The sequence below is a fragment of the Rhinolophus sinicus genome, chromosome 1, assembly GCF_057876585.1.
Source record: "Rhinolophus sinicus isolate RSI-liver-muscle chromosome 1, RSI-T2T, whole genome shotgun sequence".
In the NCBI taxonomy this organism is placed as follows: domain Eukaryota; kingdom Metazoa; phylum Chordata; class Mammalia; order Chiroptera; family Rhinolophidae; genus Rhinolophus; species Rhinolophus sinicus.
In genome coordinates this window covers 39336367-39359967 of record NC_142501.1, presented here as the reverse complement: position 1 = coordinate 39359967, position 23601 = coordinate 39336367, and the positions used below count along the sequence as shown (strand labels likewise).

The 23601-nt window shown below is 40.8% G+C and overlaps 1 protein-coding gene across 1 annotated transcript in view; it reads left to right on the top strand.

Annotated features, from left to right (window-relative positions):
- ITPR2 (inositol 1,4,5-trisphosphate receptor type 2) overlaps positions 1-17415 on the top strand; it is a 432120-nt gene extending 414705 nt beyond the window's left edge. The window contains exons 56-57 of the mRNA XM_019737570.3: positions 13697-13858; positions 14560-17415. Of these exons, the coding sequence (XP_019593129.2) occupies positions 13697-13858; positions 14560-14646 (249 nt within the window). The 3' untranslated portion in view covers positions 14647-17415. The remainder of the gene's footprint in view (positions 1-13696; positions 13859-14559) is intronic.
- The last annotated feature ends 6186 nt before the right edge of the window (positions 17416-23601 follow it).

Below are 23601 nucleotides of genomic sequence, written 5' to 3'. Positions count from 1 at the left end.
GAGGCAATGGGACAGGAAGGACAAAAATTGCTCTGAGGAACAGAAATGTGGGCAAATTATGCTTACATGATACATAAATCGTGACCAAATACCTTAAAGAATGTCGAAAAGCTATAGCTCTAATTCCGATAGATAACGTAATTTCCAACACAACACAATTAAATGTGAGGTCACATTCTTTTAAATTCTGAATATGTACCCCAAATCCAAAAAATTATTAAACTCTGGGCTGAACCACTAAAATGGCTTTTAAGAATATTTGTAACTGTCACATAAAGGTGTAATCAAATTACATTAAAATCTTAATAGAAAGAAAAAATATATTCCCATCTGCCTGGTGAGATTTATTGGATATAACAGAACATCTATTGGAGAGCTAAGGATAAACTTGGGTTCTCAACAGGACGTTGGAAGTCTTGGCTACTAACACTGGCAAAACCGTCAATTTTCCATTCCTGGTGATAAACTTTAAATCCAAATAAACTCTGTTTGTAAGGGCACTAAAAAGCCTGGTCAGTTTCACAGTTAAGTAGACATGCATTCACTGGCAGCATATTGAAGCTACAAACCAAGCCCCAAGTGCAGACATCTCCTATAATCCAATTTCCAAGCACAAAGTTATGGCAAAGTCAAAAATGGCTCCAAGGGCAAGGCTTCTTTAGCATTGTTCCTAGCATGGCTATGGGCTTGGGGACCAGCAAAGTGAAAGGTCAACATTACTGCTCCAAAGCAGTGAGCCTTGAAGAGAGGTGATGATGAGAGAAGAGATACATTTGATGTGTTGAAGTGGTTCTCTGTGCCCACTTGGGTAAGATAAATAAAGGAGGAGGAAGTAAAAGAGGACTAATAGTGTGTTTAGTAAAATATGGAAGGGCTAAAATACCCTGGAAAAAAGCCTCATAGCTCTCTTTCAAAGTAACAGTCCAGATACACAAATGGAGTCAGCTCTGACTGTGTGGGCACCGCCCCTTAGAAAGCCCGACTACAGTTCTTGCAAAGAAACGGAGACAAAAATAGAATTCTTCCATTCTGCGGTGGCCTCCCTTTTCTCTTTGTGTATCAGTGATTTTCAAATAGTAGATTTTGAAAGCCATGGCAACTTGAGAAATTTGCATTTTAAAAAGTGGGCACGTACAGGCAAAGGTTGTACTTGGGGATATGGAACAAATGAATAGGCTCCTCAATCCCATGAGGTTACTAAACAGGAGGGTGGGGCAGAGTGGCGGGAAAACCCTCCGAAACTCCCAAATGGCAATTGATGTGGGAAAATGTGGACGTGCACATCAGGGTGACTCCTTGTTCTTGTCCCTGTGGACTTCAGGGACGCCATAATCTCATGACACCAGTTACAGGCTACTCATCAATTCTCCATCCTCGTTGCCCCAACCATGTGGTCCCACACGCTATACCTAAACTGCCCGGCCCTAACTCCCATTCCATTCTCCTGCCACCAGAAGCTTGTTAGAAATAATTAGCTCTCTTTCCCCACAAGGGGAAGGCATTGCACTAGTGCTTCTACATCATCTTATCAACTCCTGACAGAAATTCTAATGATAGGCATTATTAGCCTCATTTTCAGAGGAAGAAATGTAAATGATTACCTTCTCTGATCACACACCTAATGAGAGGCAGAGCTGGGAGTCAGAGAATGGGCTGCCTCCCATTCTTTTTAAATCACCCCTGCCTTTTAAATCATAGCCTGTTTTATTGGGTCCCTGCACACTAAGAATCCTCTCATTTGGGGGCCAGCGAGAGTGGTTTCACCTTGGTTAGTGTTAACACAGAGCATAGACCATCCCTGCATGGCCCAAGTTACTTCAACTTTTGCCTGAATATTCTTCTCCTCGGATCCTTGTAAAAAATATTAGTAGCTGTGGCAGAATTCCGTTCTCCCTCTGCATCCTCCATTTTGGCTTCGATATTTATTCAGCTAACATTTATTAACCTACAATGTGCCAGACACTGTTCTGGGCACTAAGAACAATCGAGACAAAGCCCTGCCCTCCTAGAACTTGCACTCTATTATTGGAAACAGACAACTATATAATGTAGGTCATGTTAGGGAATGATGAGGAAGAACAAAGCACATGAAAGGAATAGAGAGAGGTGGAGGTATATTAGGTTGCATTGCCAAGAATGGCCTCTATGGAGAGGTAACGTTTGAGCAGAGGCCTCCATGGAGTAAGTGAACAAGCCATGGAGAGATCTAGAGATCAGTAAGTGCCAATCCCAGACAGGATGGGATGCAAGGGATGGACCAACAGGGATGCCAGAACAGGAGAAGAACAGAGACTGGATCATGAAGGGCCCCCTGGGCTAGGAAAGGACTTTAGATTTTAAGCTAGGAAAACTTATTCTAAAAAATATGTCAGTGTTTTTGATTCAGCATCATCAATTGTTTGTAGTATACATAATTAATTCCTGTCAAGGGAATGGGTAGAACATACTAGAGTAAATAGTTAAACCACAGAAAATTCACAGGCTGGTGAAGTTCAAATTGCTCCTAACCCCTCAGGCAGAATGGGTAGAGGGTAAAGAGAGAATTTATTTAAGATCACAATTAAACCTTATTCTTTTTCACTTTATTCTTTTGCCATAAACACATTCCAGATAAATCTTTCTGCCTTGCATGGTCATACCGTAAGTGTGTCCAGCGGTAACTCGGTTTTCAAACATATCCATTGAAGAACATTTCGGTTTACGAACTCCGTAAATTTTATGGATCTATGGTATCATTAGATAGTAAAATTCATGCAAAATTTGCAGTTACAGGAGTTGATTTTAAAGGTCTGGAATGGATTAATCCATTTTGCATTATTTTCTGTGGGGAAACCATGCCGTGGTTTTCGGACGTTTCAGAACTCGAACGGTCTTCCGAAATGGGTTACATTAGAAAACCGAGGTACCACGGTATATATAGCTGCAGGTCTCTGAGTGTGTTCTATCTTCTGTGGCTCTTTTAAAATTCCTATCAAGTATCCACAATTTATATGTCTCAGACCAGCAACATTTAGCAAAAGCAGATGCCTGACTAGCCCAGTTACCTGATTGCTTGTCCATTGCTATCATGGCACCTCGCCCCTCTTGCCATCTGTAGCAGCTGATGGCCACATGGCCATAACCAGAGGCAGTGAACAGGGTTGGTGCCTATTCTGACCCCAACTATTCCATATCACCCCTAACTAGGGGTGCTTCAATTCAATTCTGGCACTAACTACCCAGAGTTAGCACAGACCTCATAAGTTAGAGGGTATAGTCCCCAACATGACTTCCTTTACTTCAGACACCAACCTCACTTTGGGTGTCCCCAGGCCACCTTCACTTCTGACAGACTGTCTAAAAATTCAATGGTTCCCATGATCCCCTCAGATTCAATAATTTGTTAAAACAACTCAGAACTCAGGAAAACGTATTTATGATTGCAGTTTTATTAAAAGGATATACAAATCAGAAAGACCAGCCAAATAAAGAGACACGTGGGACGAGGTCTGAGAGGGAACACAGAGCTTCCATATCTTCTCCCGTGGAATCTGGGTATGTCACCTTTTCTGCACATCAGTGTATTTACCAACCAGCAAGCTCCACAGAGCTTCAGTGTTCAGCGTTTTTATTAGGCTTTTATTACATAGGCCTGATTGATTGAATCGTGGGCCACGTAATTGAACTCAATCTTCATCCTCCCTCCTCTCCCTGGAGGTTGGGCTTGCTCCAAGTCCCAACTCTCTAATCACATGTACTTGGTCTTTCTGGTGACCAGTTCCCACCCAGAAGCTATCTAGAGGTCCACCAGGAGTCACTTCAATAGCATAAACTCAGGTGTGATCCAGGGAACTTGTGAATAACAAAGACATTTCTATCATTTCGGAAATTTCAAGGGTTTCGAGTCTTCCCCTAGGGACCAGGAGCAAAGTCCAATCCGATTCTTTACTACACAACAGTGCCCAGCCACGGAAGGTAACGGACCTGGGAGTGGGCAGTTTGGTAGTGGGGAGGAAGGTAATGGATGAAGAAGCAAGTTGGTGGAGAAATGTGAGATCAGAAATTGCCCATGCTGTTATGCGGGCTGTCAACATATATATATATATTTGATTTCAACTCTCAACATGTACACCATCTTATTGAGGAGGCAAGAGGTATACTTAAATTAGGACACAGTTTAAAAATCGGTCAGCATTCATTATAAAATATCTCAGGGCAGCATCTGAGTTCTCATCAGCATGGAGCACCTGTGTACAACAGCCAGTCATAACCCAGCATTATAGTGTTTCATCGACTGGCTCCATCATGTGTCAGAAACAAGTTTTACATGTAGGAATTATTCCAGCATCTACATATTTCAATTTTTTTTCAAGTCATCTATCAGATTGCTATTCCATTAAAACAAATACTCAGGGAAATGTTTGAAATAATGGAAAAGTGGGTAAAATGCATAGAGCCTGAGTAGCATCCGTTGAAAATTTGGAGAATTTATTTGTGAAACTGCATGAAAATGAGAAATACAGCACCTGCTTGATCAATGATTGTTTCCACATTGCTTTTGGGTCAAACTGCTCTGGCTCACGGCTGCAGTTTCTGTTCATGAAAACTTTGTGCCTTTGCATCTTGGCATCTTATTATGCTAGTCAGCCAGGAGCCATTATTCAAAAAGAGCCACCATCCTCTGGAGTTAAGTTTACCATACTCTTCTTTCAGTCTCACTTGTGTCCTGGGAAGATTTGTGTCCCCAGCTCTGCTTTGTCATTTGAAGTTTTCCTTGTTCATCCTACTTGAAATTACTTCATTTGTTCTTACATGTACCAGCTGTTGGCAGAGTTGTGTCATCACCTACAGCTGCTTGGCTCAGTGTATTCAGGATACTTTGTCTGTGGATTCAGCTAGTCAGCTGCTGATGCATTGGCAGCCGTGGTAAGATTCTTCTCACGCTATGCGCCACCCTATAGTTGTTCCAAGTCCCAGAGCCAGCTAGACCGTGGTCACTGCTCTACTCTGCAAAGCTATACTCAAACGTAGAGTTCAGTCCCATTTTGACATCACACCCTAATTGCCCCCATCCCAGAAGAACATATTGGTTTGGATTCAATTTAGATTTTATTATTATTATTCAGCATTCCTCAATGCACTTGATGCCCTGTTTGAAGAATCTAGTGAAAAAATTTTAGCTCTCTGATGCTAATAAAAAGTTGACCCTGAGTGTAAGATTTCTTGGGCACAACCTGGCACATCATTTTGGTTGAACTTTGAAATTATTGTTAAGTCTCTGTGTTGTGCTAACACAAAGGAGCCACTCCAGATCCAGCATGACCATGCTCCAGCTCTTGGGGATAGACCTTTGAAACAATTCAGAGACTGGTAGGGAGACCAGTGATGGTGAAAAACGATGGGAAATGTTTTGAGTTTTTGAGAGAAGGTCATTGGAATTAAGGAGAAATTTCAGAGGAGTATTAATATCCATCTACTTTATAAGAGAAAAAGAAAGAATGGGAAATAATGAAATGAGAATAGTGGGTATGAACTACTCCCTTGAGAAATATGTCAAAACCCATTTTTATAGGCAGCTTATAAGTGAACAAAATACTTACGACTTCCTAATAGATAATACCTCAAAATTATCCTCTCGGCAGTTCATGTACATAAATACAATTTTCTAATCCACTGAGGCTCCCTGGATACTGTTACAGAACTCTTTCATTTTCCTAACTAGTTGGTCCAAATACCATAAATAATAGTCCAGCTTTTAATGGAACCCAGAGGGACCATAGTTTTGACCAGAACAGTTCTGGTTATGCCATTGTCTCTGCAAAAGTTTGAATAACACTCCTTTCATGCTCAAATGTTTCCCTATTTAGCCAACAAATTATATGATTTAATCAGTGTGTAACGTAAGTACAGTTAAAAATTTTCTTTAAGGTTCACCCAATGATGAGTGATATTGATATCACTGGTTAAGTATTGAATTATCGAGCATGGTTGTTTTCAAACTTCAGCGCACACCAGAATCACCTAAAGGGCTTGTTAAAACACAGGTTCCTGGGCCGCAACCTTAGAGTTTCTGATTCTGTAAGTCTGGGGTTTGGCCTAAGATTTGCGTTTCTAACCATTCCCCAGTTGATGCTGATGCTGCCAGCCCAGGGGAGACACCTTTGAGGACCACCAATTCCTTTCCTCTGCTTAGGTGGTATTTTGAAGACAAGGGATAGACTTACAGATAGACCAAACAAATTAAAAGAACAATTTGATAAGATGTCATAATATCTTATATAGTAAGAGAACATCAGCTGGTGAGCTGGTCCCCTGCAAACTCAGTATAATCACATTATGACAGATAAAGCTCTGTGATGATAAACACACGCCGGACCCTTGTTTGAGCTACCTTTCGTGATTTTGACATTTGATGACCATACATTAAATAGTTTGCCCTCAAAGAAAAAATAAAACAAGAGCATTCTTTTTTTATTCCAAAGGAGTAATTTAAGTAGTCTTTTAGAAGATTTACCTTTTTTTTTTTCCACGAGACAAACCTATTTGTGCTTTATATACACAAATACACATACATATGTGAGAGAAAAAAAGGCAGTGAAGTTCAAGCGGTAACAGATGCAGTTACTAAAAAATGGATTTTAACTCCATTTGTTATTGTGTTGCATTTGACTCTGGTGTTAAAAGATTTGTGGGAATGTTTTCTTCTCTAGAAATAGTATTTTCTATATAGATGTGTGTGTGTGCCTGTGTGTGTGTGTGTGTGTATAAAATTTTCCTTGAGCTCTACATATAAATGTATTCTTTTTTATAAATATGTTATTCTTAATTCTCCTAATAAGTCACATGCAATGGAGATGAAGATGACGATCATATTTGAGAGAAATTTCAGGAGAGTCCTGTCAAAATATCAGATTGTACTTGCAGAAAGCTGTTTTGATTTACATTTTGGAAAGAAATGTATCATTTATTTGTCAATCTAGGAAGAGTGTTTTAATTCAAAGGACACAGCTGGATCCTTTCTTTCACCTCCAGTCCCTAATGTTTGTCAGACAGACTATGTTTTCCAGCTCATTCTTCTTCCTCATAAACCCAGGGCCTGCATCTGAACCCCTGTGAGAACAGCCTGTTGCCTTCATTGAGCAACACTTGTCATGTGCATGTGGCATGTTCACTAGGAGTGAGGCCAGAAACCCAGATACCAGGGTTGTAGGTGTCCCGTAAGTTTCTGAGATAATGCCTAAACCTACCCAGCCCGCAAGGCCATGTTGAGATGAATGTGAAAAGCCCACCAAGCCCCTACTTCATTGACCGGAGACGGGGATGAGGTACACAAGGGACTCTCCCTTAACCAAAATGATTGCTTTGACTTCCTACACAACCCTCGTTCCAGATTATTTCCCTAACTCTGAGCTTCTAGGAAAGCAGAAATGGTGTCTGTCTCGGGGTCCATTAAGTAGGGAATATCAGCATTGCTAGTGTTCCTTTTGAGTCATTTCTGCTGACCTCTTCAAGCCAAAAGTGCAAAGAGAGGAATGCAGTCGGTCATACTGAGGTTTTGGGGAAATGGTTATGCTTGTCAGCCTAGGAGGTTTTGCAAATGATTGGAGAATGGAAAATGCAGTATAAACATAAGGCTTAGAAGAGGATGGTAACCAAGAAAAACCTTAGCAAATGGTCTTGTGACAGCACATTCCTGAGCATAGTCAGAGAGTCTGGGTGAACGTATATGTAAAATGGTTTATTGGTATTCTATTCCAATACAATACAGTACACAGTATGTTCAATGTATTACACATCATTAGCGATATTATGGAACACTCTGCAAAACAGTGAATGTCAAGTGTTGATGTATGATTTCCATCAGTACCTGCATAAGCATCTGTGATACAATGCCTAGAGGGTTTGTTTCTGATTTTCAATAAATAAACCTTTAGCATACCCCAGAAGAAGTAGTTAAGGGAGTTCAAGTTGTAAAATAGATTTTTTTCACTGTAGTCTCTGTTTTCTTTGGCAAGTTCAGAAGCTAAGCGTTGACATCTCCATTAGACATGGAAAAGTGGTCCAGTGCAGTGAAAGGCACACGGGATTTCCAGTTGCACAGGGTGAAGGCCGAAGTCTGGCCCAGCCATTCGTAACACCTATGTGATCTTGCGCAAGTTACTAATCCACTTCCTGCCTCAGTGTTGTTGTCTGCAAAATGGGGATGGATGCCTCCATCTGCTATATGGAATTGTTTTGGGTATTGGCCCTAGCATGGCTGAAGTGCCTGACACGTGCCAGGCAGCCAACAAATGGGATCTATTACTATGTTGTAGAACTACAACGTTTGCTGTCTCTTCTGCTTACATGCAGACAGCTTTTAATGTGTGCCTCATAGAGCGAAAAAGGCATAAGACCATTTCTCCAGTGCTTGGCTCACTGAAATCAATCTCATTACTCTTAATCTCATTCTGGTGTGGAAAGACATTACAATCTTTACGTATTCTTTATCCTGCAGTCAACTAAGCATCAACAGGGATAGATTATGTAAGAGCTATTCCACTACATAATCTGGAAGAACGTGTCCAGAAATGGGAATCAATTGCAAGACCTCATGGTCCTCTGTTGTAAGACCTCAAGGAAACCTATACTTTCTAGGTTTCAGGCTGGGCATTTGGAATATGCTGAGCGTGGGTTATGTGGTTTCAAGGCTGCTTCTAGCCTAAATGTTATGTGTCTGCTTGCTCACTTGGCAAACTCCACATTTGTCTCAGCAATTTGATTTTTAAAGCTTTCCTTGAACTCATAGTTCACAGAATGACAAGCTGGAGGAGCCATAGAGACCACCTAGGGTAACATTCTGGTTTTATGGATGAGGAAACGGAAACTCAGAGAGTAAGGCTGTTTCTCACTCTTATACCACGTAGCTAGTTTTTGGCTGAGCTAAAACCAGAACCCAGGTGTCCTGCCTCTTAGGTCAGTACTCTATCTACATAATACCACATGGCCTCTTTCCCACAAATGGGGGATCACATTGAAGAAGCACATGTGAAAACAAAGCACGGCTGAGCTTTGACTGACACTGACAACCTAACCATTTTATTGAATAACTACAAAATTAAATAAGTAAAATTGATCTCACTGCTGAAAGGACTATTTGAAAGATTTTTATATTTCTATCTATTGATCTTCTAGACATGCTATTATTGGAGTTTAGGAACAGTAAGAGGGTTACGGGTTACATGTTGTTCTGTGTGTCCGTTTTCAGAGACGTGACTAGTTTCATCTCGGGGCTTTGCATCTTAGAAACCTCGAGAAGCTCTGGAGTAATTTCCACTCACCCAAGTCACTAGGATCGTACGTTGTAACCTCGGAGTCTAGCACTTAATCTGCAACTTCCCCGACTGTATACTGCCCTGTGGTCAAATATTTTCATTCCTGGTGAAATAAGGAAATGATTTCCTATTGACTAATCAGCGTCCGCATGAGAATCCACTGATCATGTGCGTGATCACAAGATGTACACAGCACATATGAGTAACCGAGAAACAACAAGTCAGGTCAAACTGCTTTGTTAGACGGAGGACACATTACAAGTCGACATGGGGAGGAAGTGGTGCCCTGTTCACTGGTCACTGTTCTCTGTGTCCGTCCTGCGGTTCTGGCTTAGACTCAAGTCCAGGTCTCAACTTTCTCACCCGACTCAGGCGGAGCCTTCCAGGGGTGCCATGAGACCAGCGAGAGGAACCTTGGGGTATTTAATTGGGAGCCAGTTTCAATGAAAAAAACGTATGCAGCTTTTATTCTAAGAACACAGTTGTGTTTGAGTTAATGTTGGTGAAAAGAATGTACTTTCTGCATTAATTTGAAGAAACATCGGTTGCATAAATTAGTTTTAAAAGACTGGTTTTATTTGTAAAAAGAGGAACAAAAACAATCTAGGTTGGCTATTCCCCCCCCCCCCCCCATTTTAGTGAAAGATGTAAGACATTCAAGTCAAGTTCCTTAAAAATTAAGAAAAGGAATCATAAAGCATTCCCTATTGAAAAAATTGTAATTACACATTATATATATTTCAGTTTCAGATTACGGTCAATTGATATGACAAAACACAAAAGTAGGAGAGAAAAGACTGAGTAACAAGCACACAGCGATAACAAGCAATGAAAGAAAGAAAAAGGAGCAAAACCAAACGTGGATTAAAGGAGAATGATGTTTAGGGGCTAAGAGAAAGGAAACAGAGCCTGTAGCTTTCCCACCCAGCCCTGAAGCGCAGGTTATTTTCCTCATCCTTTGACTGAAGTCTTTCTCTCCACATAGACTGTCAATTCCGTGAGCACAAAAATTGTGCCAGGGTTCAACTCACTATTGTTTTCCCAGTGCCTAGCACAGACATAGTAAACACAGTAAGACTGAGTAAATGAATGGATGAACAAAGGAACAAGGGAAGAAAGAATGCGCAGGGAAAGAGAGTCCTGTGGCCCAAAGGCTGGGGTGATGGTCCCCTGAGAGCGGCCATTGTTTCCTGAAAAGCCAGAAACCATGGACGGGGCTGATATCCCGGCCTTTGGGAAACCTGCAGTAGTATTTCTTTGGAGGCAGTTTCACCCATGCTCTCTTTGGCTGAGTTGCAATCTGCTAAGCATTAGAACAATGTTTGGCCTCTGTTTCTTTTGGACACTTTCTGAAAGTTGCTGTGCTCACCATTCACATCTTGGGTATCACCGTGTCACCTGGTAGCTTCTTTCCCCAGGCCCAGCTGTCTGAGGCTCTGAAACCCTCCTGTTCCATCAGCACTTGGAGTCCGTCCTGTTACAGACCGAGTCTTCTCTCCCCAAACTCTGCCCTCTTGGCTCTCCCAAGAGGAGCCCCTTCTCTTTTAGCCAGCTGGTGGCAGTTGCCTGCGTTCCCAACCCGTTGGTACTAAGGGCCCTAGAAGAGGGCCAGCACACTTGGCTTCCCATTACTAAGACATCATCACATCTTTACCCTCAAGCCTTTCCCAGCACTGTCCTCAATACTTCCTGGTCACCCCTGTACATTCATCACAGATTTAGGCCCATGGCTGCCCACAGCTTCCTCTCCCATTCCAACTACTGACCTCCTTCAGATGACTTCAGAGACTTTGTGCATGATGCGTCCAAAAGATTATCCTCTACATATCCAGTGATTTTTAAAAAATAGTTTAAGTAAAAATATACATAACATAAAATTTATCATTTTTACCATCTTAATTATATAGTTTTATGGCGTTAAGAGCATTCACATTGTTATATAACCATCAGCACCATCCATCTTCAGAGAATTTTCATCTTCCCCAATGAAAACTCTGTACCCACTAAATACTAACTCCTCAAATTTACCAATGTTTTTATCGTATTTGAAGTACTCTCATCCTAGAATTCTCATTTCGTGAAGTTCTTCTACCTTCAGAATTTTAAGTTTTATTATTCCATTCTCTGTCCACAGTCTCCTGTCTGGCCAAACGACTTCCATGCTGACAGACCTGGGTTGGGATCCCAGCTAAACCATTTGTTAGCCTCAGTTTCTTCATTTGTACAATTCAGATAACAGAGAATACTGTAGATCATTCAGATCCTAAAGAGGTAGGAGAATTGAAGTTCATTGGATTGTTGAAAGGAGTCAGTGCTTCTATAGCCTTTAGCACAGGTCTGCTCTTCTCCAGCCTCCCTACCAATCCCCACATTCGAGGTCCTCCTTGAACTGTGGCTTTGCTGACCTTCCTCGCTTCCCAACACCTTTGTCTTTCTGATGCCCGCTGCAGGGGATGCACCATCTTCTTATCAGTCCAGCTCTCTGCCTCAGCTGCACATCTACCTAGGCTATTGGTGAATAGTGGTCTTTGCCAGGATCACTACAAGGCTGGGTTATCCATCCTGCCCTGCAGGCATTTAATGGCCCCTATGTATGTGGTTTCCCATTCCCCACACAAGCTATTTCAGCACTTCTTCAATCCATCTCCCTACCCTGCCACCATCCCAGCGGTTACCATTTATCTTCTCTGTCTCCGTGGACCAGAGTTCTTAGACTTTAGTGCACATAGGAATCGGGCATGACCCTCAGGAGGTTCTGATTTGGAAAGAGGTGGTGGGTCTGAAATCTGTAATTTTAACAAGCAACCCCAAAGGATTTTGATATACACAGTGCAGGGTCCACTTTTCTCAGAGGCCTATCCGAAGCCACAAGTTCCTTGAGAACAGACATTTTGTCTTATCTGATTTTCATCTCTAAATACCTGGCAATAGATGTTGAAGGATTGGTTGAACGAATGAATCCGGCTGTCACTCTGCACTTAGGAATACAATACCATACTCCTTTGAAACGCTAATCAGTTACAGCTGTTTAAAAGCAGTTTAAAACTCTTTAATATGTTTTATCCTTAATCCTTTATTTATCAGCCCTTTTCATTGCCATTGGGGGTAGGGAATGATAAAGAACTTGTTATTCTCAGACTAGACCACAACGACCTAAAAACAACAAACAAATAAACAAAAACCACTACCACCACCACAACCCATGGGCTAGATAAGATTGAGACAAAAGCGCAGAGATAAGTGGATTTTTTCCACTGTACCTTAGGGGAGGAAACTACTCTGTTGACTCTCATTCCAGGGATCACCAGGCAGAAATCTTTGTAGCCATTGCAGTGGGCTTTTCTAGAGTGGAAAAATCTTAAGCAGGAAAGTTACTGCTGAGGATGTTGGAAGATGAAGACTTAGAGAAATGGATACAGACTGACATACCCACTCAGTGGTAGAAAGACTCCCCTGGCTTCAAATCCCAGGTCGCCCATTTCCTAGCATGTGACCTGGGTAATTAAACTGTTGGGGCCACTTGTTTCGTCATCTATAAAACGGAGACAATACGGTTTACCTTACAAACTTTTTTAAGGATTGAAAATGGAATATAAGTAATGCAGTGTTAGGCAATCAGGAAGAGTTTCCAAGAGAGCTGGGTATCAGGTTAACTCTCTGTCTCCACCATAATGTCTTTAACACACACACACACACACACACACACACACACACACACGCCCCTATGCCCAGTTCACCTAGAAAAACAGAAGTGGTACCAACTATTGCCCTCAGGGGAAGTCTAACTCTGAAGCCTCACCCCCACTGTAATAAAATGTTTCCAAAGGGAGCAGACAGAGTAACCTAGGGCCATGTCCTCCCACTTCCCTGTTCCCTGAGCCCAGCTCAGAGCCTGTCTTGGGGAAGTGGGAGGTAAACTAGTGTGGGTGGCTGCAACTGAAGCATTTCTTTTACCACTCTCCTATTCCTCCACCCTTTTCTCTTTTGTGCCAGGGGCAAGGAGAGACAGCTCATGCCTATACTGTATCCACCCACACTTGGATCTGCTCTCTCCAGCCTCCAGACCCTATGGCATCATTCATCAAGACTCACTGAATGCCTGCAGGGTCCATGACACTGTTCTAAATGCTCTATCTGGGACCTCCCTGGGAGCCCATAGGAAGTTTCTTCTGATATTGAAGATCTTCCCCCAGCTCATGAAGACCAATGTGTAACCCCCACCTCATTCCTACCCTTAGCCCCTCCCCACCCCTGACCAAAAAGAGTACCTTTTGCTTTGAGTGCTAAGGAACATTGATTTAAATGTTAATCATAATGAACATCTATAAACATCCTTTACGGAAAGAACTTCAGGCTCCCTTCCATACTTACTCCCTTGGTCCTGAACATCTATTTTCTTTTAGGAAAAGAATTTGGATTGGTTTCCTCGGATGCGAGCCATGTCCCTTGTTAGCAATGAAGGCGACAGTGAGCAAAATGAAATTCGGAACCTCCAGGAGAAGTTGGAGTCGACCATGAGTCTGGTCAAACAGCTGTCGGGTCAGCTGGCAGAACTCAAGGAGCAGGTCAGTGTGCTCGGGGACATGAAGCTGGGTAGGATGGAATCATTCATGACCTTGAGCAAGGGGAGCCCCAGAGCCTCCTGGGGGCAAGCCTGTGATCCATGGAGACTTGTAACTTCCAATAAAGAAACCCCACATTGTGCTGTAAGAACTACACCTCAGCAAGCAGAGGCCTACATACCCACCTCCCCATCGTGTGTGACACTTCTCCTGTGGAAGGGGGAAGGAAGGCGCAAATGCCAAAATACAAAGACCTCTTTGCACTTTTTGATAGAAAATCATATTTTCTACCATCGTAGTAATTACTTAACTCATTGGAAAGGCAGATCATTATTAGCATCTGTCATTTCAATGCTATAATCAGCCCCTTCATCATGTAAAATTGTTAGCATCTGTAAAAATAATATCAAAAGTAACTGTGGTAGCTGTTAAAATGACTATGGTGATGGTGATGATTATGTGACAAGCAAGGGCTGCTTTAAAGGAACCGTGGTTCCTGTTTCTTAACCACAGAGAAGGGTTTGCTTTTTTTCTCTGTTTATGGAAATTCACTTAAAAATATTTTCCCTTTTTTGGATAAATATATTCTATATGATGCCAGACAGGCTGTAGGTGTTGGGAAATGTTAACCCAAAACCGTGTGGCCCACCAGCAGTAGGAAAGAGTGAGGAAATCAGCTCAACACACTCTCTCTTTTCCCGCAGATGACAGAACAAAGGAAGAATAAGCAGAGACTGGGCTTTCTCGGATCAAACACACCCCATGTGAACCATCACATGCCACCACACTGACACCATGGGGGAAAGCCGTGACTAGCCTTTCATCAGTGTCCTGCCTGATCACTGAATAAAGAACTGAGATGAAGGGGAGTGAACAGTGCCTATTGTTGAAAAGTTAAAAACAGCCAAGTGCCAAGATGTTGAGTGGTTTAGCTCGGAGAACAATTTATAACTGTGTTTTCATGGTTGAGAAGGCCAAACTTAAAATGCAGCCGCTAGGAAGCACACATCACGCATTCTTAATGCTCAAATGGACGGAGAGGGTAGGGAGCGGCAGGGTGGAAGGAGAGGCAGTGCAGAGAGAACTGCGTTTTGCTAAATCGATGAGTCCGTTTTGTCTTAAATGCTGACTGCAACCTTTGTCATGGTTGGTTGGAATTTCTTTCTTTTAATTATGGCATATAGGTCAGTGATACAGGAAGTCATACTTGGGTGGCTAAGTTTTACTAAAGAAAATAACTGAAAGATTAAAAATGAAAGTTGCAAAGAAAAATGTTAATGCTTCCAAACCGTAGCTGTCACAGGGCAATTTCCTTGTTTATAACATGCAACACAATGGATTTAGAGCTCTAGGAACTAGTGCTTTGGAGCTTATGGCCCTCACGCTGACAGCACAAGTGGAATGTGATTGCTTTCTCCCAGATTCAAAGCAGCTCTGTCAATATAGAGCACAAAAGGAGATTTTCATATAACTTGCTAAAAGCGTGTTTTAAGTTATGTATAGGCTAAGATTTTAAAAGATTTGGGGAAGAAAAAGCTGACAGTAAGCCCCAGGGAATAGTTTTTTGAAAACATATGTGTGCTATTAAAATATATTGAGATTAATAAATGGGAACGCTTAAAGATGACAGGAAATATTGAGAAACTTACAATGGTGGCATTGCCTTTTTTAAATATCGAGTAAAAGCTATTTGATTCATGTTTGCTGTGCTTAAAGAACTGAGTGGTTTTATTCCTGCAGTTAAGAAAAATATATAAGAAATGTATTGAATACTCAAGAAAATGCAGCATATCAATTGCATATTTTAAACTTTATCAGTGAGAACTTTGCAAAATACAGAAAGATAATAATCCCTTCCCCAAATTGTTTTTATGTTGAATTATGCAACCAGAATTTGTTGAGGGAGAAAATAATCTGCCATACTCAGATTATTCTTAGAAATGATGCTTTTAGAGTGTTAAAACAAAATTTGGATAATGAAAGTATTAGGCTATCCACTGTGTGGCAAGAGAGCAAGGCACATGACACCAGACCCAGGGAGGTGCCCCCACCCCCATAGGGACAAAAATTGCCTCCAGAGGCTTAAAATGCTCAAGTTATTACCACTCAGGTTTAAGGTCTGGACAAGGTTGCTATGACCATTTTTAAAGCTTTTTGGGTTGTTTTAATACAGTTTAAGCTATTGGCTCCTAAAATTCTCAACTCATGGTCTCAGTAGATTATAAAGGATGCCTGAACCAATCCTTCTTCTACACACTGTTAAAATGTAGACTTGGAGTGATACTGTTGAAACCCAGAGCAACAAATGTTTGAGCTGAATCTACTGATACCCCACCGCCAGCCACAGTCCCTCCCCAAGTTAAAAATTCTTCACTCTGACATGATAGTGTTTTTCCTGATCAGTTGCTGAAGGACCATGATCCAATGAGACGAAGAAATTGGGATATATATCTGCATGCAACATGGAACTTTGAATCTAGTAGGCATTCAATAAATAGATGAGAAATTCCACTGTCACTCAGTTACCCCTAATTCTTTATTAAATCTTTAGACGGTATCACATATGTGATTTTTTAAAAGGGCTTCACCAAATTCGAAGTAGACCAAGGCAGCCATTGTTTTACTCCAAGATCATCATTGTTATAACAGTATTAGATGAAAAAGTACTTTAAAATATTTTACTTAGGAAGAGAGTTTTGTGGGTAGGAGAAAAAAAGAGAAAAGTGGAAAAGGTTGGCCATATTCCAGTATAGGAACCTATCTCCGTTTCAGCACGAAATGAAATGTTTTTGATCCTGACTATCAAGAAAATAGATTAATTTGTACAGAGGAGAGCAACCTGTCTTTTAGATGATGAACTGTCTAGTCTTTTCTGATGCTGTGATAGTTCGTTTTTATAGGGACTAAGCCATTGGGTATGTAACTGCTATCAAGAAATGGCCTAACCTCTCCAACCATTATTAGTAGCAGCTCACCATCTCACAGCATATTTGTCTCCTATGGAAAGTAGCCAAAAGAGATTGCAACTAACAAGATGCTTACTTGTTCAAAACTGAAATATTTCCAAGTTGTGCTTCTCTTTCTTTCCTGCCTAAATACTTAGAGATTATAAGGCAAAATGAACAAAAACAAGCAAACAAAAAGGGCATTTTGCAGGCTTTCAAATTCATGATGGAGAAGATAATAATGCAGAAATTTGACATCTGATACAAAGTTATATTTGTTATGTATATGTTTGTGATGCAACTGGAATATTTGACCTAGGCGAGTATCAATTAATGTTCTTATATTTATTTGGTGATATTAAATACAATCATGCTGGATTTTGATGTTAAGGAAAATGTTTTACTATGTAGTTATTAAAATCCACATTAGGTTGAAAGTATCAGTTTCTGCTGAATAAAATTTTTAATTTCAAAAGAATTTTATTCCCCTATATGGTCCATTCTGAGGCCCAAGAGTTTAATGAAAGTATGTTTCATAAATACTATTTTTAGATGCGAAAATATTTGTATCATATGAGACCATAATATTAATAAATAAATTGTATACATGTGTAATTTATCATATTTTTTACCCCTTAAAAAGTTCCTTTAGAAAAGGGCTTATTTTCTTGCATGTTGACGTTTTTCTGTTGATGATGAGTACGCTGTTATACAGTGCAAAACAGAGTGGAGCAGGCTCCTGAAATACAAACACGATGTCTCCAGGAACCAGGCAAGTCACTAAAATGGGTGAAATCGTGGCGTGCACACCACACATAGAGATTGGGAGGCCATGGTGAGCTTTCTATTTGCAAAATTTGACAACTAATTTCAGTTTTTTAGAAAATCCCTGAGGCCAGTTGAGGCCTTCTAGGCCCTCCTTTGCTATCTCTGAAATAATTGTTTGTAAAGCTGTTCCATCTACTGGAGGAAAATACACAATACCAAAACCAAGCAGAGGCGCTAAAATGCACATAAAACCTGAGAAATCTGAAAACAAATCCAGGTATCATCTCTGAACTGGCGGGCTTCCACAAGCTTGAATAATTTATAAAATGATCATACCAGTACTTCTCACATCCTCAACAGACTTTCTTTTCCTGCACTAGAGGATTACACTATTTGCCTCAAAAACATGATTCTAATATAATATGTCAAGGCCAGATAAGTAGAATTTATAAATTATTATTAATAAAATTGGATGTGTATAACTTCTTGCATGCTTTACTCATTTTTTACCATGTTTCTAAATAATATATCCACTGATATGAAAGTCATTATTATTGCTATTTTACATAACGAGGCAGGAGGGACAAAAAAATTGGGTGACTTGAACTACACTGATGAGCTAATTCAGATAGATCATTTGCCCAGCATTTATTGGAAATTGGCTAAATCTTCAATTGGCCAACACCTACTGGTATATCTACATGGTATCTGATACTCAGCGTGGTCTCAGTGGGCATGGGCCATTTGGTCATCTAAGATTTCCTGGTTCTTAATGCCCAGCGCTTCAAATGGTAGTTCCCCTCGGAAAAGAAGGAAACATGCGACAGCTGAAATCAAAATCAGTTGCATGAATCACATGCAAACCATGAATATAATTCTTTGCTCATATGGGCTTTTTCCAGTATGCCACAGTTCCTTGAAGCAGTGTGGCAAGAATTGTTTTTTGTTTGGACTCAGAGGAAAGGTTGGGGGAGGCAAATTGGACAATGCGTTCCTCTTCCAGTGAGAGTAATTGGCACGAAGGGCAGGCATCTGCATGTGAGGGGGACGGTAATGGACATCCGCAAGTCACCCTGCCTTTGACTGGCCAGCTGGTGCTTTGAGTCTCAGGAGGCCTAGTCATCAGGGCATAGCCACAGGTCAGAAATCAGTGTGCTTCTTAGCCTCTCCCATGCCCTTCCTCAACAGCAGAGGTGCTGGCACATCACGTGGAGTCAACTACATGACAAACAAACACAGAAGCTCAACTTTATGTAGATAGAAAATGTATAGGAACAGAGATTAGTTGTCGAACTCAGTTTGACTCAATTTAACAGAAAATTCTGGGTTTTACACTTCCGTGTGAATTTTCCCCTAAAGAAGCCTGTTCCCTTTCAATCCTGGGGTAAAATCAGCTCCAGGCAGAGGGGCCCTCCAAACAGCTCTGGATACAGGTGTGGATTTCCTCTACAATCCTCTGCAGCACATCCTTCCAAAGTTCTCCTCCCCTAAAATCTATTTGCATAGGAAAAAAAACTGCTTCTGAGGCTGTTCTCATAACTGCTTTTAGTTTTGTTTTTATAATTGTCTTCACTTTGGACACTTGTATCTGTCTTTCTATATGCCATAACCTATTCTTTCTCTTTCATCGTGGATCAACTATTTCTTTGTGATCCTGGTCTTCTCAGCAGTATATTTAAATAAAACTTCTGTGAAGACAATCCCTTAAAATTAGACACAGCTTTATAAAAAATTGTTAATGTGTTTTATATCAACTGTGTTTTGTCAGAAAAGCAAAATCATGATGGATAGCATGGACTGAAAGATTTCTTTCAAGGATTTGACATGCAGTCATAGTGAAGAGCTGGTGAAGAATGCTATGAAGGCTGGCACTTCTGCATCTGGTGGTGGGTCTGAAGTCACCGTAAGGCAGTGGGGCTGGCAGTCAGGAAGAAAAACTGGGTGTGAAGCAGGGAAGAAGAGCAAGGACAAACTCAAACCCATGAGGCCAAACGAAAATTTGCACCTAGCTCTCACCATCTCCAAACTCCATAGCCCATTTGACCTAAAGAAGCTGGTGCCCTTCGCCATGGAAGTGCATGTACATCGGACCCAGAACTCAGAGAAGCTGAAGGAGGAGGCCTAACAGGAGCTGGAGGTCTGCAGGCTGCCTGCTGCCCCACCCCAACCAGGTAAGCCAGCAGATCAGGCTGTGAGCTGCAGTGGTGCGTGTTGCCTATTCCCGAACTTACTGGCTGTTGTTTCATCCTTACCTTTCCAATCTCATGAAAGTATCTCCTGTGGTCAAAATTAACCTGTAATCCCTATGAGAAAGGGGATTCTGGGAAATGTAGCTCCAGCTAAGCTAACTTGACATAATACAAAGCCACTCCACTGGAGTAGACCTTAATGCTCACCAAGAGTGGTGCTCTTTTTCATACTGGATGCACAGAAGATACATTTCCCAGTACCCGCTGCAGTTGGGTGGAAACACATGACTAGTTCTAACCAATGGATTGTGAGTGAAGTTGACAAGCTGAGGTGGTAAAAAGTCCCTGGACAACCATCATTTCTCCACCACATCAATCATGGAGGCCAAGATGGAATCTGAATCCCTCAGTTATCTCTTTTAAGGCAACTACCGTAGAGAGCATTGATAGACACAGCAGAATTGGTATGAGTGAGAAATTTTCATGTGTTAAACCATTGAAATACAAGGGGTTTTTGGTTATTAAATAAATGAGATTATAGGTATGTGATTGTTACTGTAGCATAACCCAGCCTACCGGACTAATAGAGACATATGTACTAGGCACCAGATTGACCCAAATACACAACTTCTGGGATATTTTATTGGATGATAAGAATATAAAATAAAGAAAAATCTATATATGCAAAATAGTCACCATATCATTATATGTAATTTAAAACTGCAGTCCAAAGTTCCAGTAATTTGAGTGTATTTAAAACTTTATGATTCAGTCATAGGATGGAATGATATGAAATCTATGAAAAGTATGTAAACTGAGGCAACACTGGACAACAGGCAGCTTAAACTTAAAAGGCGGCTATAAATTATATGTACACTATTAACTACAGAAAAGCATGTTTCTCAAAAAGACTTGAACAAAATACTCTATAATGATACTTGTTTTAAAAGAGCTATATGATTATACATAATTTTTCTTTATTTTCTAAACTTTTTGTAGGATTTTTAATTTGCATTTATAGTTTAATAATAACATTTTTTTAAAGGAAATGAAAGTTGTATTAAGTCCAGCAAGTGTTTCCTAAGAATAGGATTTCCCAAGCTCATTTACATTTCTATAGGATCACTGGAATTGTAGGTTAAGTGAATACCATAGCCACAGTTTATATTGATTTCAATAAGACATTTAAGAAAAATTGCACGATATTCCTCTGGACAAGAGAGAAAATTTAGTCCTGGATGAAAGTAGAGTTCTATAAGGGAATTATTCTACTCTCTGTGAGATTAGAGTAAAATATCCTTGGCCTATTGCTACATGTCTGTCCTTGGCCTCTTCCTGACCAACATTTATTTCAATGTCTGGAGTAAAGAAATAGATGGCAAAATGATAAAATATGGAGATGACATAAAGTTGGGAAGTAGAGTGAACATGATGGATGACAAAGTAACCACAATGTCAGAAAACTGGAACAGTGAACAAAGCTATCCTCATGAACTTTAACTGGGAGAGATGTAAAGTTTAGATCCAAAAAGCTCAGTTGCATAAATATAGGCTAGAGCAGACAACCCTTCGTGTAAAAGTCAAACAAACCTTAAGATTTTCAACAACCTCTAGCTCCATATTTATATATTCATTTGTTTCAACATATGATTATTTAGTGCTTATTATATTTAAGAATTATTGCAGAGATCCAGGCAAAATACTATGAGGGTTTTATCTCAAAGAGTAAGCACGGGGGATGGAAAGGGGATGGTTACAAGACACATTCGTGAGGGAGAATCTGTAGAACTTGGTGCACAACTCGGTGAGGAATAAGAAAGATGGAGGAATCCAGAATGATTCTTGGGCTTTTGGTTTGATGAATGGGAGAATAGTGATGTTGGCCATTGAGATAGGGAATATTAGAGGAGTAAGGCTGTAGGGGGAGTGTAAGATGAGTTTAGTCTTGGATATACTGAATTTTAGTTCTTTAAAAGACATTCAAGAAGAAATATCTGTTAGATAGTTGTATATATAGGTCTAGAGTCCACGAAAGAAGTCAGGGTTAGAGATAAAAAGATTTAAGAGTGATCAAGACACACATGGCAGTGAGAACAAAGTAATAAATAAATGCTAAAAGACAGAGACATTTAAGAAGAGAAGAAGATCAAGGATAGAGCCTCAAAGATCATCTAGCAAGAGAAGCAAAAAAAAAAAAAGAGAGAGAGAGAGAGAAAATCAGAGAGCTACGAAAGAACAAAAAGGAATGGTGTTTCAGGAGTCAAAGGAAGAGAGAGTTTCAAAAAGGTATGGAACTTTCTATCAAATATGTTAGTAGACTGTGAGAGCCTCATATATTTCCTCTTAACTTTATATTCATAAACATGAAAGCTAGAGAGCGATATCATACCTAATATATGATGTAAAAACAAGATATCATAATCATACATAAACTAGAGAACTTGATACCATTACAAATGCTAAGAAAAGTCTATTAAGGAATTTTTCTAGCTGCATCTGGCCACACACGAGACATCCCATTCTCAGAATCAGTTCAATGACAATGTAAGGTAAGGAACTAGGAGAAAATTTTGACTCATTCTCACAGTTTGTCCTTAATTCCAGGACATGGGCCACTCTCATCTGAAAACAGGTGGCCATCCCCTTTTGCATGAAAACTAAGTCCTGAGTCAGTCAGTTCCCGTGTCAACCTTCCCTTTTCCCCTGCTGTTCCCATCAAATCTCATTCTACCTCTAGGGATAAGCTGCCTGTATATGATGGTACAGGAAGTAGGATGGGGTGGGAGAGAAGCAAGGTGCAGCTTGGCATGTCTCGTCAATGGAGGAAAAGTGTTGTGAGCCTGGAAAGGGAGGCCACTGGGAGTGATGCTAGCTGGGCGTTGTGGTTCCCCACATATATTGAATAGAAAATAATGCACTGCCTCTGACTCTCAGAGAATCTAGAATAACTGTAGAAGGAAAGCACGTCTGCTTCTTCAAGGATTGTTCACTGGCCACTGCAATTTGGCCTGTTAGCCATACATATCAACCTGCTGGAGAGGAGTAAAGTGGGAGTGAAGAAAATGGTCTTCTACCCAAAGGGGCTCTGTGTTCTCCTCCCTCCAGCATTGCTGACTGAGAGCAGCTGGAAAGGTAGCACAGGGGCTCAGGAGAGCACAAGACACCCCAAGGAACCAAGTCCCAGCCACGCTTTCAAGTCAGCCTTCACATCGTAGGGATTCAACTGAGTGCTGGACTCGAAAGGACGTGCCAGGAAAGCCTTCTCTGTATATTTATTTTAAAAATTTGGTTACGTGAAGAAGGACAGGCAAGTAGAAGCTCGGGAGATTTTACAGGCGAAGCATATTGCTATCACCACTTCAAACTCTGCATAATTGTAGGCTCCAATTTTCTGGCTTCAAAGACACCTGAGCTTTCATGAGTTCATTTTTTGAAAATATGTAATTAATACATATGTGTACCTAAAAAATCTCTTTTGTCACCCACCAACACCAATAGTGAAAAATAAAAAGATCTGAACTTAGTCTGATTCTAAAATCCACGCTCAGCCCACATGCTCTCCTGTGCCCGGAAAAACAAATAGGAGATAAGGACAAGTCATGTTCGAGGAGAGATGGGAGTGGAGCGAGCGGTGTTGTTTAACAGGTAAAGGTAGAGGCAGGAAGTTCTCAGAAGATGAAGACCCAGGACAAATGCTTGAGGGATAGGACGTAATAAAGACAAGCTCTGCCTCTTCATACATTTATTTAGTCATTGAACACCTGTCAGGGTCAGACCCTGTTTCAGGCACTGAGCTAGTCACTGGAGATATGAAGAAAACGAAATCTATCCACTCTCCTTGTGG